At 46.8% G+C, this 19,668-nt stretch overlaps 1 protein-coding gene across 1 annotated transcript in view; it reads left to right on the forward strand.

Moving 5' to 3' along the window:
- The window catches only part of MGLL (monoglyceride lipase), a 51,889-nt gene that overhangs the window by 25,238 nt on the left and 6,983 nt on the right, over positions 1 to 19,668 (forward strand). Inside the window, 2 exon segments of the mRNA XM_010186945.1 lie at positions 16,104 to 16,240; positions 17,759 to 17,869. Coding sequence (XP_010185247.1) covers positions 16,104 to 16,240; positions 17,759 to 17,869 — 248 coding nt within the window.

The following is a 19,668-nucleotide window of genomic DNA, read 5'->3' on the forward strand; positions in this document are numbered from 1 at the left end:
GTGCATTTTTCTCTTGCTTTCTCCCAGTTTGCTGCATGTCACTACCGTTGGTAGTGGTGAGGTGGTACCTCCCAGCGGGGCCACAGCTTGCGTAGGAGAAAGGAGCCTGGATACATCTCCTGCAGCATCAGTGATGCTGAAATGTGCCCATAATGGTATCAGAATACCAGTGGGAGCATCCTGTGGCACAGCAGGCAATTATAAGTACTTTGAGATGGTTTTTGTGAAGCAGAGGTGTGCACACCATTGTTGCTGGTTTGGAGAAGCTCATTACAGCTTCTGCCGCCCAGCTGTGTTCTGGTGAAGCCATCTCAGCAGTGATTCTAACACTTTAGTGCCCCCCTTTCCTTCACACTGGGCTCACACAGTCCCGAATCTCTGCCCACACCACATGCCATCTTTCAGGGCAGCGAGCAGTGTTTCTGTTTGAGGAGAGCAACTACAAAACTGCAAGAAAACACTGAATCATGAAAGCAAATACCGACAGTGCCTCCTGCTCTGGAGGAAGCCACAAGCTGGGACTTGGAGATGAAAGTGCAGTTTTTATTTTGTTGTCTTGCGAAGGCAGATGAAACAACGCTGTCGAGCCAGGAAGCAGACAGACCACAGCAAACTAAAAATAAAGAGACAGTGAGGCTGCTCTCAGCTGATGGGTCTGACAGTGCACACATAAGCCGCAGCGGAGTATTTTGCTTAAAGCATTTGAGTTGGGTTACTCAGAGGTGTTTCCCCTCCACTGCGCTCAGGGGATGAGGCTTTCCTTGTTTCATGGGCTTCCCAAGAGTAATAGCGGAGCCATGCGGATGGAGAAGTGGGGAAAAGATGGTCCTACGCCTACCTTTTAGGCAAGGGGTTTTGGAAATTGTGAGGACTGGATGCACCTTTAGCATGGGCACATAGAAGCAAGAGCACGTGAAATGAGATGTGTAGAGTCATCTAATGCGTGCTATGAAAACATGCCAAACCAAACCTGGGCTGCTCCAAGCGATCTATTTGTTATCTGACCAATTATTTCTTTAAGTAAGATTTAATTGTTGTAAAATCAGTGATGGAAGACAGGCAGGCAAGTCCTGTGCTGTAACCCAGAGCTGGGTGCAGACACTGTTTGGGCAGGGGGAAGGCAATGCAGATGCTCCTTCATCAGTGCCCCTGCATGTGGCTGTCACTAGATGATAACGTGGGACTGCAGTAAAGATTGCACAAGCATGGTTATGGTTTCTCTTGCCCCCCCAATTGCTCTGCTCCTCCCTGTACTCAACCACTTCCTCACTTCTGTAGATCTGCCCTGTAATCTGCTCCATCAGGTGATGGGGAAGTGCTGCAGAGCTGCCCTGGCCTTGCTTTGAGCTCTCTTCATGAGGGAATCCCTTTTGGGGCGCGCTGGGATCTGAGGAGCTGCCTTTTTACTCTGCAAGCAGCGGGCCATGCAGTCTGCCCTGTTTCTCCTAATTATTCGCTGCTTACTAATGAGCGGAGGAAGAAATGTCAGTGGGTCATCCCGTGCGATAGTACATCTTCTCAGCAGCTGCTTCTTGAACAAAGCCCCGCTGTTGGCTTCACACGAGGAGGCGTGAGGCTGTAACAGCAGCCCCAGTGCGAGGGGATGTGGCGGTGGAAGGAACAGAGTGCTCCCTTCTCAGCACAACGAATTCGGGTGTGGGGCTGTCGGCGCTGGCCACGTCCCAGGCCATGCTCCTCAACCTGTGGCTGTTAACTGTTAATAGTCAGGGGAAAGTCATGTCATTCATTTGGGGAACTTAAAAGGCTTCCTTCTTCCCATGGGCGTTGAGTCCTTCTGGCTCCCCTTCCCTGGTTCTGCCTCTCAGATGAGAGATACCCTCTGTGATAAAGAGGAGTGGGCCACGAAACTTGTCTGGAGCACTGGTAATGTTGGGACTGAGTGATAGGAATTTTGGACAGGTGGTCCTGATAATCAGGAGTAGAATATCCTTTATTTGGACAAAGGGTTCACTTTGGTGAATAAGGGAAACTGAAGAGGAAATAGCCTTGATGGATCTGAGCTCATTTTGTTTTACAACCTGTTGGTTTGTTGTCTCAAAGATCTGTGCAGCTGTCACCTGTACTCAGTATTTACATGTATAAATCGATCCCTGCATCAAAGGTCGAGTCCTGCTTTCACAGTTGCTCAGGTAAATCCGGGATAACTCTGTCTCCATGTCAGAAGCAGGTTCAGGCACGTCACTTGTAACTGCATTTCCTGTTAGTGAAGGAGGTTGGCAACCCCGTGCAATGTTTTCAACAGCTTATTCACTCTCCCGTAACCAGCTTTTCTAGCTGTAGGAGTACGTCTGTGCGCAAGATGGTTGAGGGTGGCAGGACAAGGACCAGATGGTTATTAAGGAGCCAAGGCTGAGAGAACAGATCATTTCATGTTGCTCACTGTGTCTGTTATCTGGGGTTGTTGGACAGACATCAAACTTGCTTCAAACTTTGTCCCAGGGGTCATTGCCTTTACTGACATCCATGGCAGGACATTAGCTCACATCAGCAAGGACGCTAGCCTCAAGAGGTGTCAGAGGAATCTGTGTTCTTTAATGGAAAAAATAATAAGCAGATGTTGCATATGCCATCAGTGGACCTTTCTTCATCAGTGCTGTGGATGATGGGATGGAAAGCGCTTTCAGTGAGTTTACAGGGGTACCAACTTGTGGAAAGTGAGCATATGCTGGAAGGCTGCTGTTCACAGGGGCCTTGACAGGCTGAGGAAACGAACTGGCAGGGACCTCATGGAGTTTTAACAAAGGCACTTGTGAAGCTCTGCATCTGGGCTGGAGTAACCCCATTCAGCATCAAAGGTTGGGCACCGAATGAATAGAAAGCAGCTTTGTAGAAAAGGACCTGGGGTTCCTCGCAGACAAGTTGTACGTGGGTCAACAGTGTGACCTTGTGGTGAAGAAGGCCACCACATACTGAGCTGTGTTGGAAAGATTACAGCCGGCAGCTCAGGAGAAATTATTCTGCTCCGTTCAGCATTTGTGAGACCACATCTGAAACGCCAGGTCCAATTTGCTCCCCAGTGAAAGGAAAACATTGACACACTGGAGCAAGGCCAGAGGAGGGCTGTCAAAACAATTAGAGCGCCGGAGAACAAGATGTACGAGGAGAGGCCAATAAAACTGGGGTTATTGCGCCTTAGAAGAGAGGGCTAAGAGGAGATCTGGTTGTTGTCTGAGTCCCCAGTGAGAGGGTATGGAGACAGCAAAGCCAGGCCCTTCTTGGAGGTGGATGGTGATGGGGTGAGGGAGAACCGGCACATATCACAGTACGAAAAATCCCAGTTGGACACAAGGAAAAGGGTTTTCACCGTAAGGACAGTCAAACACTAGAGCAGGACCCAGAGAGGTGAGAAAATCTCTCAGCCTTGGAGATATTTAAAGCTCAGCTCAACAAGGCCCTGAACAACCTGATTGAATGGGAGACACTTTGAGTATGGGCTTGAGCCCATATGTCCCTTCCAGCCTCAATTACTCTGTATGAACTAAAGAACATCCTAGCTGCTGGCATTTGAGATGTTGCTTCCAAAATAAAAGCACAGGAGGTTTTGAAACGGGTGAAGAAATTGCTTTAATGGTATCTACGATGAGGAATAGCTTCATCTTCAGGGAGATGCTTTTCGATGTCTTTGCACACAGAGAAAAAGGAAGCGTGTTTATTTTCACCTTTCCAGAGACAATTTTTCCATAGCAACAGCATTTCATTAATGTGACTAGCTTTCCTATTGTTTGTTTGTCAGACATGTCTAATTTGGAGGAGGTTGTTTCAGAAGCTAATGACTGATGATTCCTCACCTATAAATGTATCTTCATACAGAAGTGGAGTTTGTCCTTCTATTGAGTTACAAATGACTGTGCCAAGTTAGTGAACGCCATTTGAAAAGTGCAGGAGAAAATACATTTCATGTATATCACTCCTGTTGGATTAAAACACAGTCTGGCTTCTTTCAGTACCTTTTTAGATGGATAACAGGAGTCAAAGGAGCACAGTCCATCTCAGGTTAGTGTCTGGTTCAGCAACAGCCTTATAGAGGAGTGCACTATTCAAAGAGAGCTTTTACTTGCACCAAATAAAGGCAAAGGACAGGCAGCTTTGCAAAGAGAAGTAAAACATAAAACCAGTCAATAAATGGCCTAAAACTTCCCTTTCATCTTCATTTTTAATGCACTTTGTGCCCTACCTGCACTGGAAACCACTGAATGAAACTGCTCTTGCTCAACTGGACAGCTAAGGTATCAGGGGAAATTATTCACTAAGGCAAGCAAAACTTTTGCAAACTTCAAATGAGAGAATTGATTTTCCTTACCACATAAGCAGCAGTCTGCAGTCACAGGAAGGCTCACCTCAGCTCTGTCCATCTGTGTGCTTTGATCAAAACTGGCAGTCTCCTTCTATTTTCCACAAAAAGCTGCTATTAACAGGTTCCCTGGGCCTGCCGCAGGCAAACCCACAGCACCGTGTGTGTCAGTGCAGTGTGAAACGCCAGGAGCTGTTTCGGGGCTAAACCACCAGCAGGTTCCTTGCCAGTGGATGTCCCTCAGTGGCCTGTCCTCTCAGATCAGGGGACAGAGATGGGCTGGCCAGAATAAAGACGCAGAAAGAGCCCATACACTGCTTTTTATACTTCATAGATTTAATGCTCATTGTTTCATTGCTTATTTGCTCATTCACAAAGTGTTGCTATAGAGCTCGTATGCCTGGTCCAAGCTGGTGGTATTTCTCCATAAAGAACTGGCTCTCTTGACTTTCCTGGGAGTAGCTCTGTTACAGACCATGAGCACTTTTGGGGTATTGTCTCACAAGTCCAAAAACTAATGGACATCTTTCTTATTACAAAAGGTGCAGAGACTTTTTGGAAAACCAAAATGTTCCGTAGCAGTGGCTGCAAACAGGACATTGAATGTTGCAGCAACAAGCCCCAGAAGCAAAACAGACAGAGAGTGAAAGGACAAGTCATCCTTTTTCAGTTCACATATTCAGATTCTTCCCTCTTCAATCAATCTGAGTGTTGCAGAGAAGCATATTTGGTTACAGTGTCTGGTTTTTTCAGTTAATCATGTTCCTCCTTTTGCACATTGATTTTGAACGTGAAACAGGGCATCTCTTTGTTTATTAAAACACTCTTATTAGGAGCACAGGCAGGAAGACACTCCCTGGGTTATCTCATCTTTTGTTCCTGCACACAGCTTCCCCGTGTCTTTTTCACAGTTTTTAACCAAGTTCTGTTGCTGTCAAGCACTGCTCCAGCTGAGCCCACTGGTCAGGCTCCTGTTTCTCTCATGCTTAGAAACTCCTCGCCTTCTGAAAATCCCAGTGTATTTCTGCCCAATTCAGGGCTGTATATTTCAGTGCCAGTGTCGTTTTGGTTTTTTAAGGTTGGTTTCCCTATTTTAGCAAGAAGCTAACATGTCTTGGACTCTTATTTTAGAGAAGAAAAGATATTTTAGCTGATAAAGGGGTATACAGGGAGCTGTGAGAATCATGGGTGGTGAGTTGGGGAAATTATTTCTGATTTTTAAAAAATTAATCTTCATAAATTATGTGGAGCCCCCTGTGAAGCCTCCTGCAGGGTCTGGCGGTCAGGACCCAGTTGCAATGGGGTTGTTTTGGTTTCAGGATGCATTGACTGAGACCTCATTGACCCTTTCTGTAAGCAACGTCCCATCCTCAGGTGATTGTACATCCTGGTCTGCGCTGGCTGTGGCCAGATTTTAGCGACCTGAAGTAGAAAAGCTCTTTTGCTTGGTATTCCTAAGACTTCCCTGGATTTCACACAGGTTTAGGTCAGGCCTGCAGTCTGTTACATTTCAATAGGACAGCAGTTCTAGCAGCCACAGATCTCTCTTGCAGGTAGTCTTTCCCGTTAATCGTATGATCAATCCCGTGTAATTCAGAGGAAGATTCAGCCAGCGAAGAGAGCAGCTTAGAGTAAAGTACCTCTTCAGAGGCAGAAAAATAGCAAAGGTGAGATTGCAGCTGTGTAGCATTTTCTTATGTCCACATGCTAAGTACTTGCTTTCAGACCTGCTAAGGAGTGGGGCAGTGGGTGGAAAACCAACAGATAATGAAGTGCGGGTTGACTGCTTTGGTAGCTGCACGTTCTTTGACTGAATTTGCTTGCAGAACTTGACCACTTCACAGACAATGCAGAAAAGTTGTTCTGCACCAGTGAAGCTTGTGCTTTAATCCACCCCCTGTCAGTATTGCCCATGGATGGGAATAACCTGTTTTAACCTCAAGACAGGCTCTCCTAGGGCATTAAAATTGATGCCACAGAGCCTGTTTCATGGTACGCAGGAGTTAATTTCTCTGAAGACACTGTCTGCAGATTTAGTTCATGGGAAAAGCTGTTATACCCACAGCATCTCTAATGCTGGGGTTTATTCAGGGCTTGGCAGTACTCTCCAATTTGAGAATCCTTGTTTAGTTTCAAAAATAATTTAAAAAAAAATTGTGCTGAATTGTAGATGATACAAAGACGAATGCTCCCTACCCAGATCCCTTAAAATTGACGTTCTCCACACTGTGCTTATTTTCTGGTTCTGAATTTATCAAAGACAGAGCTGGGACACCCTGGCAGCCTGATCTGCAGCTGTGCCAAGTCCATGCTCGGTTCAGGAGGAAGGGACAGGAGACTGGGGGCTCTTCTGGACCGACACTGCCTGATACGACCTCTTATTTTGGCTACAGCCCCGTGCCTTTTCATGGACATTGGACCTATCCTGCTTGGATTTTGGAGAGGGCTTTCTCTTAGCTGCAAATGGACCCTTGCTGCATGATGGCACAGCCCAAAAGCTGCGCACAGGTCCATGACCTCCAACAGCTCAACAAGTGCACCCGTGTGTTGTGTAGTGCAGTGCAGCCCTGCCAGCCAGGATTCACCGTCTGCTGTCAACCAGCCGCGGTGTGAAATGAGAAATAGAGCATGGGAAGCCATAACCTGTCTGTTTGAGCCTGGCTTGTTTGGTAAATATATATGAAGTGAGGATTTCAGAGTTGCAGGGAGAAGAGTTATAGAGAAAAGGGTATGAAGTGCTTGAAAGCAGCCGAAACAATCAATCTCTACCAAGAAAGGATGAGAGCTTTTCTGCAAGATGAATTTAGCAGAGCTATTTTCTGCCGTGTTACTTTCTCCATTACTTTCCCCATCTAAATACCACCCAGCCTGAGCCAGCTGGCAGCGGTGGGGCTCTGCTCTGGCACACTGGGCAGGACAATTTAATCTGAAGGGTTTTTTTCTTAATTGTGTTGCTGGGAAAAGCAGGTCCCGGTCAGGTCTGGTAGGGTTTGAGTGAGCTGTAGCTCTGTGCGGATGTATCCTGTTAAAAAACAAACAAGAAAAGCCTCCCCTTATTTCGGATAATCCACCTGCTGCTCAGCCATTGAGCTTGTGCAACGCGGGTGTAAAAAGCTGTCAGCCCTGGGAGAGTGGCATTGCCTTCATGCCTTGTCAGGAACGGGGACAAATCCACTCTAATGAGGGTGGCACTGCCATGTGGCAATGCAAAGGAGCGCAGCAACAAGCGAAAAATCTCTTTAACTCGGTGGGAAAGCTCCCTTCAGGCAGGTTGATTGAAAACTGGAAGCACAACCCGTGGGGAGAGCTGACCCTGATTGCAGGAGTTTGGGAGCTCTGGTTTGCTAATGAACTTTTGGCACATTAACTGGTAAAACACCTTGCCGGTGTCTTAGAACATGATTACCCCTTTTTAGAAGCATTATTATTATTATTATTATTATTATTATTCATTTGCCGGTTGCTGAAAAAAATTGTATAACCAAAAAAAAATCTCTGCCAAGATTGCTTTGGAATAGAGAAATGCTGTGCTGCAGCGCCAAGAATCTCACAGCCTAAACAGGACCCACCGGGAGCCCTTGCTCTATGTGGGAACTGGTGTTTATTGTAACACGCAAATAAATTGGGTGAAAAATGGCTGGTTTAAATTCTTTTTTGGTTTATTTTGTTATTGATGTGGGTTCCCAATGGGTGGCCTGCGTGGACGGAAGCCTTTTGAAGACAGCTTGAAAGGGAGCTGTGCCAGTCCCCCAAGACATCAGTCAGCAGCATGGAGGGAGCTGCTACACGATCCAGCTTTCATGTTCCTTTCTTCTCGATGCCTAATCTGCCGTTAGCAGGGAAGAATTAGAACAGTCTTCCCTGAGATGAATCGATTCAATTGTTTTCCCAAGCATAAAAATATTCCATGCACACGGGTGCGTTTTGCAGTGGATGTAGCTGGCTGGCAGTGCACGAGGGAAGGCTCCCGGCGCGGGGATCAAGAGGGGGGTCATTGACTTGCGGCGTTTTTGGGGGGTAACAATCAGGAGGGTTGTGCAAACGCTTGGGCAGGGCAAGTGAAACCGTCTAAGCAAATAGAAGAGCAAGTAATGAATGGCCTTTGTTAAGGGGAAAAGATGGAAATGTTTTCCAGTTAAACAAGCTGTCATTTAGGACTTAATCGCATGCACATGTCGGAGAGTCAACCCCCGTGCCAGCCACGCTGGGGAATAAACGGGCAGGGAAGGGGCGTGCAGGGCCTCTCCACCGCTGGCTCTTTCACCAAAACCCTTGACATCTGGCATTGGTGCCCTAAAAGGAACCAATTCCAGTTCCTAAAGCTGGAACTTGCAAGTGGACATTCTTCCTGGTTTTCATCTGGGAAAAAACAGAGTTTGCAGCCTTTTTTAATTTATTTTATGGTAGCAAAACAAGACAAGAAAATTATATATACGCTTTTTAAAGCTAAGCTGAAATAGCAGGGAAATTGTCCTTGGCTGCTCTCCTCTTCTAGTGAGTGTGAAACTTTATGTACCATTAGTGGTATTTTAAGATGTGGAGAGCAGAGAAGTGGCCCTTCTCTGTCCTTAAAAGATGAGCAGCAGGTAGATCAAGTGAACTGGTGAGCTCTGCAGTATCTGAGTGCTGATACTGGTTCTGTGTCACACCAGGAGTCTTTGGTGACCAACTCCGGTGTTAAATAAAGTCACCTCAGCTGTACTTCAGGAAATCACCTACTTCACATGAAAGGGCAAAAATCTCAGTGCAACATGGAAAGAATAACAGTTAAAAATTGTTATAGGGCCTTAAATAAAGTCACTTAGTGCCTGGTTGTAAGACTCCTTAGAGGCACCGTAAGTTATGCCTCGGTGGTTATATCTTCTACATTTATATTGTGATTTTCATCCCATGAGTGAAGAGTTTAGATAGGAATCACTCCACCCATCTCCAAAAGAAACTCTTCGTCTCTTCTTCAGTTTTCTTACCGTCTTGTCCCCTTTCATTCCATGACATCTCATGGGACACACATATTGCCAGTCTGGCCACAGCGACCACTGTTTGTAAATGCCGCCTATGAAGAGCTCGTTGTTTTGCAACACAGACACTCAGATGGGGTTTTTTCAGCGTGTTTTCAGGAGCAACGTGACATTCTAGGAAGACTTTTAAGGAACTGTAACTCAGAGCCAAATTCAGCAGCAGCATAAGAAATGGGCAAGTCTTGTAAAGCCAGAAGAACCATGTCTGTATCCATTAGAGATGAATTGGCTCTTGATATGGACGGGAACAGTTTGCCTTGTCGGACAGAATTAACGACTGCCCTGATATGTACCAGGTCACTTTGTTTGTCATCTCTGGAGCACAGAAAAAATGTTAAATGGCTTCAACAAGATGCCTGGTTCCCTGCTCCCCAGCAGTAAGGCACAAATTAATTTTAGTATAGAAAATTGCCTGTTTCTTCCCCCCCCCGCCAACCAAGACAACAAACAATATAACTCTGTGTGTGCACTACTCTAAAAATATCTCAGCTCTGCAAATGTGTCTCTGATGTGGGAGGAGAAGCCTTTCAGTTTGCTGCACTCTTTGTGTGAGGCAGGCGAATAAAAACTATCCAGCAACTGCTGAAGGAAAAATGATTTTCCTAACCTTGAGAAGGAATAGGGAAGCTGATGAGGTTGTGTGTTCAGGACAAGGCTCCCTTTGGGTATGAGAGGGGCAGAATCCATCTGTAATTCTTGGGTACGTGCTGCATATGTATTCCCTCACCAAGCACAGAGAGATGCTTCTGTTGGGCACCATAACTAATGGTTTTATAATGTGCACACTGGCGTGGGAAAGCCAGTGTGCTCACTGTATGCAGGTGGTAGGAAAGAAGGGATGCTGAGAACTACCCAGACAGAGAAGAGAGGTCAGAAGTCACTAAGGATATGCCTGTGTTGAGCTGTATTTCAGATCCTCGAGGGACGTAAAGGTAGAACCAATGGTGAGGGTGAATCCTCTCTTTTTGGTTGCTGTTGCTCCCATCTGAGGTGGAAGTAGTCCTCCTGGAAAAGCCTTAGACTACAGGCTTGTATCAGATATTCACAGCAGCTGACCGGGTTGGCAACTTGACTGGAGCCAAGGTGTCATGGCAAACCCTAGGACAGCTTGCCCTGCTTCTCGGGTAGCTCAAGTGTCTCTGTCCTGACTTTGCTCTCCATCCGCATGCAAGGTGAGGAGTAGGTACCAGTGGAGGGCAGACACTACAGCCCTCTGTGCACCAGACTTGATTTGAATTGATTTTGGTTTTGAAACAAAACCGGGCAGGCTCCTTGCTGGAGTAAGGCTGCTCTCAGGGTGAGGGAGCCACTTTGTCGAGTAGGAATCTGCAGGATGCACTCAGAGGGGCTTCCTGGGTGTGTTTGGGACATTTGCTGTACCCATCTCTGACAGCACAGGCACGGTCTGTTGACTTTGAGTCTTGATTGTCCTGCTTTGAAGCTCCTTCCTGTTGTTTCAGATGTTTGTGTATCTGGTGGATTAGATGTACTGCTGTTGAACAAATAATTAAACATTAGGAGCTTTGAAATCCAGGAAGTTTAATTAATGGATGTGTACTTGATTAATTACAAAACAAGTATAGTTTTTTTCAGTAGTGAACTGTTATGACAATGTGAAGTGTTTACTAGTTCATTAATATTTTTTTTCATTAAACCTTAAAAAAAAACACCCAAGCAGAAAATCAAGGCTTCAGACAACATTTGCTATGTAAACCCATTATTAGTGTCTTGTGTATTGTCTCACCCACATGCTCCATCTATGTGCTTTCTCCCATCTCCTCCTCTGCAAAACTGTGCTGCCATACAGTCTGGGATTGGAGTTAATTATTACTTTCAGACCTTGCAGTACCTCGGACCAAGGTCTGTGATGACGTCCTGCAGTGCTGGGTGCTGTACAAATGCAAAAAAAAGCAGTCCTTGCTCAGAGTTTCAATAGATCTCATAATACAGGCATCTGCCATAATGCCTTGTGACAGCACTTAATTAACTGCTGCACTGACTTCCAGAACTGAAACGCTCCTGAAAGCTGCATCTGCTTCGTCTTGGGCTTTAAGTACAAGTTTTACTCTAAGTCTGAATGTGTTTTGTGTAGGGCAGAGAGGGAAGCAGAGGCAGACAAGGGTCACCGTGTCCCAGTCTATGGGTTTGGATATTAAAGTGAGCTGCTGAAGTGGTCCCTTCCCATAGCAGGGGCTTGCAGGGCAGGTTGAGGACCACCACAGTGAGGTCCTCACGAGCTCAGGAAGATCGCAGGAGAGAGATTAGGTTGGCACATTTGCACCTCATGCACCAGCAGAGCCATCCAAATTTCTGTCACTGGCATCCCCCTCCTGCAGACTCGAGCCCCAGTGTTGCTGCTCCACCTGGGCCACCTGCAGAGGGAAAGCATCCATGACATCTTTTAATTACAGGTTTTTTTCCTAACCCGGGCAATTTAGCAGCAGGGAGGAGATGCTGTTTTCGTGGCTCTTTCCAGCAGCCTCACCTGCAGGGAGGTGAGAGCAAAAAAAGGCGAGGGATGCCTGGGCCCACACCAGTGAGGAGCCCATCCTGTCTCCAATCTGGGGCAGAAGATTGAGGTCTTCAGGAATAAATCTTTAAGAAAGTCGATAAACATGTAATACTTACATAAATACTTCCTTTTCCGAAAGACATTCAGGCATTTTCTTCAAATGGCCTGGTCAGACTCCAGTAAGCTTATTGGTGAGGGAGGCGGTGCAGGAAGAGGGTCTTCAGCCTGAGCTTGGGGTGGGCTCTGACAAAAATCCTTCCTTGGAAAGCTGGAAACACCAAAGTATGTGAAATGTCAAGATCCAGATTCTGCCTGGAGAATTACCACTCCCCAGGCAGATTTTTCATGTCCTCTCTCTCTCTGTTTTATGGCTTTTCCTTAATAAATAGGGAGCAGAGGCTGAAAAAACAACATGGCCCATAATTTCTGCTCTCCCATGACTGTAAGCTTTAAGGCACACAACTGAAATAATAGGTAAATTTACAGCAGTGTAGCTGAAGTCAGCATTTGACCCTGCACTTCCCGCATCACCTCATCTCCTGTAGCAAAGCATTCCTAAAGAGCGATTCAGGCCACACCTGAGCGTACCAGGTTGGGCTGTGGCTTTCTCAGGACGGTTTGAAACCAGGAAAGAGAAAGAAAAATGTATAGTGTGCGGCTTAGATAGAAGATGGTGTTTAGAACAAGAAATTGTGCAAATCCGTGGGGGTGAACAAGGTGTGCTGCCGCACTCACCCATCCCCACAGCTCCTGGGTGCTGATGCACCCTCGGATGTGTGGAGACAGGCAGTGCCAGGCTCTCCTCGCTGCCTCATGCTCTGTCGGTCTTATTTAGTGTATTTAAGGACAAAATTCTTCAGCTGTGATGTGACCCCACAGCCCTATTAAAAAAAGCATCATGGAGACCCAGCACAGCTCCCCTCCCTTGTCTGGGTGAATCTGCCCAGCACGCCCAGAGCTGGGGCGCTCCTTTCTTCAGGCACTTCCCATTTGGCTGTTACTGAAGAGAAGGGAGTGTCCAGCTGCACTGTGCTTTTTATTTGCATTTTTTCCAGCATATCTCTGATCTGACCAGCATGTAACGTTTTTTTGAGGCCAATGTCAGCCGAAGATTCTGGCTGTTTCGGAGTGGATTTCAAAAGCAAGCCCCACAGCATAAGAGGAGACGGGATCTGAGGAATGCAGGGACTTGTAGAAATCTGCATTTCAGGGCCACACGATCCGTCATGCAGCCAAAGTGACACGTACACGTGATAACGCACTCCCCAGAGCCCTCGCACCCTCAAATATTTCACTGCTGACCCCTCAGCTTTGTCGCCCTGCGCAGCCCGTCAGTATTGCTCCATCCAGCGAGGCGTGCAGCTTTGGAGGATCTATAATCGTAGGTGAAGTCATGCTCTGAAGTCATGCTTTCTGTCAGCATTGACTGATTAGGAGTTACTGCTCCTGTCTTTACGGTGGCAGAGCTGCAGCCTGAGCAAGCTCATGCAGAAAATACAGAGGGCAGAGCTTAATAGCTATTGCATACTGGGCCAGACCACTGCAGCCTTTATTCAGACTTTAAGCAAAGTATGTTATTTTGCAGTGGTGTGTTTGGTTGGAAATGGAAGCTCATACCTCCTAATTCTAGATTTGCAGTTTGAAAAGATGTGGTTTGGATACTTGTTTTTAAAGACTCGTATCTAGGAAAGGGTACCCACAATTATCTCAGCACGTGGAACCTGAAATGGTCGATCGCTGAGCCATTGCAGGTACGTGATGCTAGCAGTGAACCACCCAAGTTGGGTCTGAAGCCAGCCGGATACAAAACGTATTTTACAGGTTTTGAAAAGCAAGGGTGTTGTGTAGAAGTGCATGGGCAGTCGCAGCTCGTTACAGGTGAGCATCTCATAGTTGCCCTGTTGAAACCAGGGGCCCCAGCGGGAGCTTTGTGATGAGGAACTCATGGAGCTGTTATCCTTGTGACCCTTTTCTGTTGTCTCCCTTGGGTGCTGTGTCACTCGGTTCCAGTTACTGGGTGCAGGTGGTTCCCCTCTTGCACCCGCTGTCTTGCAACTGTGGGACCATTTCATCAGGTTTGTTTCCAGCAAAACGCAAAGCAAATAGCTTCACATCGAGGATGAACCTGACCTTTCATTCTTAATAGCTCTAAAGGCAAAAGATCAGATAAAAACATGTCAATATTCTTGACTGTGTTGATTTTTGGTTGTGCACATCTTCAGTCTAATAGGAGCGGTCCTAGTTCCTCACCCAGCTTTCTCAGCTGGGAGATTCAAACCTGCAATAAACTCATTCTCTGGTGGAGTAAGTTTGGTTTCTTGGAGGGGAAGAGAGAAAAATAGTAAAATAAAAGAGCGATGCCATCCGGCTGACCTTGCGCAAGGGGCAAATAGTACTAAAAAGCAGGGTCAAAAGGTGGGTTCATTAAGTTATTAATTAAAAATCCCAAACCTTGCATATAATAATATCTAGTAATACAATTAATAGAAATATTATATTAATATAATATAATAATAACAACTCATATTAACCTGCTAAATGTGAAGTTTAGATATTAGGCAGATAGTGCATTTGATGTCCACGAGGTGAGTGGATTGGACTTGTATAAATGTTGGGAAAAGCTCACTTTCAGTCTGTAATAAACATCAGTTTAAAGTTAACGGAACCACTGGCCACACACGTGGCCCCACTTCTGTAGACTGTTGAAACTTGTATTTTAATTGGCTCTTTGATTTCTTTCTGGTCCCTAATCCATGGAGAATGCTTGCTGTATCGTGCTTTGGCAGGAATTGGGCTGTGTGCATGGAAAGCAGAACTGGTGATGTGTTCACTGCCAAGAGACCCAGCTCTGGAGAGCACCTGGCAGGGAAAATGAGGAACAAGTTTGGGGTTCAGTTTTTTCTTACTGAGTGGATTTAGTCCAGCTTTTTATTAGAAGCTCTGCCTAATTTGGAAGGTGATTTTTTTGATGGCTTGCAAGAAAATGAAGTTTAGACGCACTGATTTTGTCTGGTGAGACTATTGCCAGCAGATGTAACTGGAAAGCCCTCACCTTTCCAGCTGGATAGGCAATGCTTTTCTCTGCTGATCACTAGAGGGGGTGCCATCCAGCATCAGTTATCAGGCACTTGACATCCTTTGACAAACCATTGCTCCCTTATGCATTTCAGAGTGCCTGAGTGCCCACTGGAGAGGGCCTGGGAGCCACAGCAGGAGGGAGATGTGTGAGACCCCCTGTGCTCCATCCCATATGGATGGGATGAGTTTTTCCTTTCACAGTTTTCCTTAACAAGCTGAAGGGAACAGAAACAAGCAAGGACACTTGTTTTTAAGGAGAAATCCTGTTTGTGACAGATAACAGCACATACGTGTGGTCAGGTAAACACGCAAGCTGCTTCCCCAAGGTGGTATCGGTTTCAGGCCTTTGCAAGCTCAGAATTGCCTGGGGCTGTTTGTGGCGATGCTGGCTCCACCTCTGCCAGGGATGCCGCTGTTGCCACGGCGACGCACCAGCTCCCGATTTAGGCTTTCCCTTCGCTCAGTGAGATAATTCCCAGACAGAGTGAGCGAACAGCATCCAGGTGCACTGCAGTTTGCGTTAACACTTGCTCGGGAGGACCGTGCCACTCAATGCTGTCCCACTGCAGACCGGTGCCACCACCATCTCCATGCAGCAGGGAAGGTTTCCTGCACACCCAGGCACTAGAAAATGCTTTGTCCATGGCCCATTAAGTTTACAGTGACCATATGCAGCCTTCAGAATTTTGCTGTTTCTTGCCAAGGCTCTACACAGCAGTTGGCTGAGTACAGGGAGCCGTGCAACCTCAGTGGCTGTGATCTCTGGGGCAAAACCCCATTTCTCAGTTTGCAGTGACTTCCTATGGCAAGGCAAGACAGCCCCTCTGCCCTCCTTACCCTGATGTTGAAGGCTGCAAGAAGTTAGATCAGTAGTTTTAGTTTTAAAGAGGAGGTAGAAGCAACTGGATGATCTTTAGGGTCTCTTCCAACCCAAACCATTCTATGATTCTATGAAAATATGAGATTATTTTTTTGACCAGATCACAGACATTATGGCATTTTTTTAACTGTTCTGTGCAGCTTCCTTTGTATTTCTGCAGCACGCTTGCTGCTGAGAGATAACTGCAGGAGAAGGTCGAGTTAGGACAGTACCGGTCCACCAGCCATGTTTCTGCTAAAGCTTTTCTCAATTGCAACCACTGCTTCGTTTGACTTAGCTGTGCGCTCTCCTTCTCCTCTGCAGTTGGCCACGGGCAGAGCGAGGGCGATCGTATGGTTGTCTCGGATTTCCACGTCTTCATCAGGGACAGCTTGCAGCACATCGATCTCATGAAGAAAGAGCACCCCGGGCTGCCCGTTCTCATTTTGGGGCACTCCATGGTAAGCACCATCCCCTACCCCTTGCGGCAGCACCCGGACACACAGCGCAGCATGGTGCTGCTCTTGTGGATGGCAGGAATACTATAAAGATATTATAAAAATATTTTAAAAAATATATAAAAATATAGTAAATATAACTGAGCCCACAGCAAGAAAAACAGAGCCACAAGCAACCTTCCTTTTCACTTCACTCGCTGACTGAGTGAGGACTTGTCTCGAGTATAGTCAGTCTGTAATTTTTCTGCCTGGATTGTGGCCCTAATTAGTGTCATTTGCAACAGCGGGCCTGTTTTTTAATAGGACAGTTTGTTCACACAGGGTGCAAGTCCCGCCACCTCCTTGCAGCGTTGGGCTTCTCCCCTCATTTTAACTCGTAACCACGAGGTTAAGCTCTCCAAAGCTTTGTGAGCAGCTGAGGATGAAGCACGAAAACACCCTGTAAGCTCATTCTGTTAAACAGCCTAACAGGAAAATGTACCAGGGATTAGGGCTGCAAAAACAAAGGCAGTGGTTTGGTGAACAGATCTGAAGTCTGATTCTGACAGCACAGGCCAAATCCCTTTATTCAAGCGAGCAATATTCCCACCGATGTCATTGATCTCCTCTCCCTGCATTCCCGGAGGAGAGGCAAGTGAATAAGTGCTTTGGGATTCAGGCCATGCTTAGATAAACAAGTGTTCTTGCATAAGAAAGCAGGGCATGCTCTGAGGGGCTCCAAAGCTGCTGTAACAAGGAGCTGATTTCCCAGTGAAGCCTTTGAGATGCTCCTCGCTGCTGCTCCTTTCAAACAAGCCCGTGGCTCTCTGGCAGCGTGGAAGTTCACCAAATATTTCCCTTGGCAACTAATCCTCTGCAAACTTTCCCGAGCAAGGGGGTCAGGTCCCTTCTGTCCCCCACCCCTCACACCATCACCTCCTGTCCTCCTGCGGGAGGGCACAGCCTGGCTGGCGTTAGGCCCAAAATTGGGTGTTCACTGTCAGGCGCTGCGGGGCTGCAGGGGCTGGTGACACTGGAGAGGAGAATATTTAACTTCAGTAATCAGTGAAGATTTTCACATGCCGGATGGCAGTGTTGCTGTTGCCCGGGTTACCAGTGCCACGAGTGCGGAGCCAGCGCGGCTTCACAGCATCTCCCCGATGGGGCGCCGCTCTGTCACGCTGATAGAGCCCCAGCTTATTTTTCAAGACCCACCTGAACTACCGCTTCAGGCTTTTTCTTTTTAACAGAGGAGGACACGAGGCATCCCGGAGAGCTGAGGGACATTGCACAGAGAGTTGAGTTCAGTCTGATGTGAGTGTTTGCAGCATGCGAGCAGACACCAGCTCCCTTCTCCCCCAGCGAAAACCAGACACTTCTGGTGACCCTGCTCCTCCACCCTTCCTCACTGACCACACCGCACTCTCACTAGGGCAGAAATAATTTGCTTTCTTGCATTAAACCCCTTCCAGTAGCAGGATTACTGTGCAAACAAGATGTTGACTCCTGTGTTAAGCTGTGGGCTGTTATATTGCATTGCAGGGGGGAGCCATCTCCATCCTGACCGTGAGCGAGAGACTCAATGAGTTTTCAGGCATGGTGTTAATTTCTCCGTTAGTGGTGGCCAGCCCAGAAGTCGCCACTCCCATCAAGGTAAGAGCAAACCCACCTTGTACCCAGTCACCTCGCATTTCCACTGAAGGAAACGCGTTAAGACCTCCAGGCTTAAAATGCAACACCCTGCTGAGATCTGGACCACCTGCATGCCAGTCAATTTTCTCCTAAATGTCTCTCCCACAGTCCCATCTACTTTTCAGAGAGGAAGTGAATCCTGAACTCATCCAGGAAAACTCATTTAAATGAGAGTCGGAGAAGGATGCTACCTCGGGAGGTGGTAGCAGACTGTGCTTTCCTCACCGCACCCTGCGCCAGCCCACACAGAGCTGTCCCTTCCCTTCCTCTCCTGCAGTTTCCTCCTGACTCATGCAGTCTGGTCTCATTGCAACACAGGCTGCTGGCTGGGCCAGGGTTATTTTTGACCAATTTCTAAACAGAACTCAAGCTCTTGAGTCCAGGAATCCTTCATCAGCCTCAAAGGAGGCTTCCAGTTTAAGCATCGGTGCCCCAGCAGCGTCCCATTTGGCTCGGTGGCGAGGTGGTTCTTGTCCAGGCCATCTCCTTCAGGTTGTATTTAGGCTTTGGCCCCTTCGCATTCACATCTCCCTTCCAGAGCTATTTCTGATCCAAATTTGCCCTTCCCCAGGGAGACTCTGTAAGAAGCTGGAAGCAAAGGGAAGGACCAGCTAAGCCAGCAGGAAGGACAGACCATCTCATTTCCACAGGACTCCTTCCTTTATCCTTTCTCCTAGGGCTAGCTTCTTGTTTTCTCCTGCTTCTAAGCTATTTCTCCTGCTATTTTGTTTGGTTTTTGTTTTGTTTTTGTTCCTTTTTAGAAAGAAAACAGATTGCTTCAGCTTTCAGTGTAATCCTGTTGCACTGCAGCCAAAGCCATCCAGTGACCCCAAAAATCATTACAAGCACCAAAGGGTGCTTTTTTAATCACCTCACTCCTCCACCGAAGGAAACACGGTCAGACCTCGAGCCTTAGAATGTAAAACCGTGCTGAGATCTGCACCACCTGGGTGCCCATCGATATTTTCCTCCCCCACAGCTCATCTGCTCTGCAGAGGGGAGGTGAATCCTGAACTCATCCAGTCTGAGAAAACTTACTTTGGAAAAGAAAAAATAATAAATATTGAGGAAAAAAACCCCTTGTATACAGTCTGAATCTGAGAGACATTGTTAGCCTTCTGTTTCTAGTTGAATTAGGGAAAATGTGGAAGGATTTTCCTTCTTCTAGAGCTATACCCTTTGCTAGCTGGTAAACCCCTCTGAAATAAGGAGTCATCAGTTCTGCAGGAATTAGTATCACTGTAGTCTGGTTTCCTGCAGATCTGCACCAGATTGTTGCTTTATTTCAGTGCAGGAACTCCTAATCTCTAACTGAAGTATTTTGGAGGTGTTTATATGGTCTCTTTCCTAGAGAGTCTCCCGCATGCAGTCGTACAAGTGCACAGTGAGCTTCATTTTCTTTCAGATCTGTGGTTGAGTCTCAGAACTGATAAAAATTTAATAATTCCTGAAATGTGTCTGCTCTGTCAAACTGAGTTGGAATCAGTCCTGGAGTTGAAAAGGTATTTTCAAGAGGAAGCAGTGAAAACAGGCAGAGTATTCCTGCATAAGCTGCGTTTTCCCTTAAAGCTGAGCTGAAAACACTCGTGTGCTTTTTTTTTTCCCCCTCTGAGAGCCAAAACCCATTTCATTGGCGTTGGTGCCTCTGAGGCACAAAGGCTTTGGTTTTCCCTTGGAGCTGGTGCAAGTGTTCGGCCCTGGGCCATTTCCCAAGGACCACAGCATTCAGCCCTTTGCTGGGGAAGTTTCCAACCCAGCAG

This window comes from Mesitornis unicolor, unplaced genomic scaffold, assembly GCF_000695765.1.
Source record: "Mesitornis unicolor isolate BGI_N332 unplaced genomic scaffold, ASM69576v1 scaffold25346, whole genome shotgun sequence".
Taxonomy (NCBI): Eukaryota; Metazoa; Chordata; class Aves; order Mesitornithiformes; family Mesitornithidae; genus Mesitornis; species Mesitornis unicolor.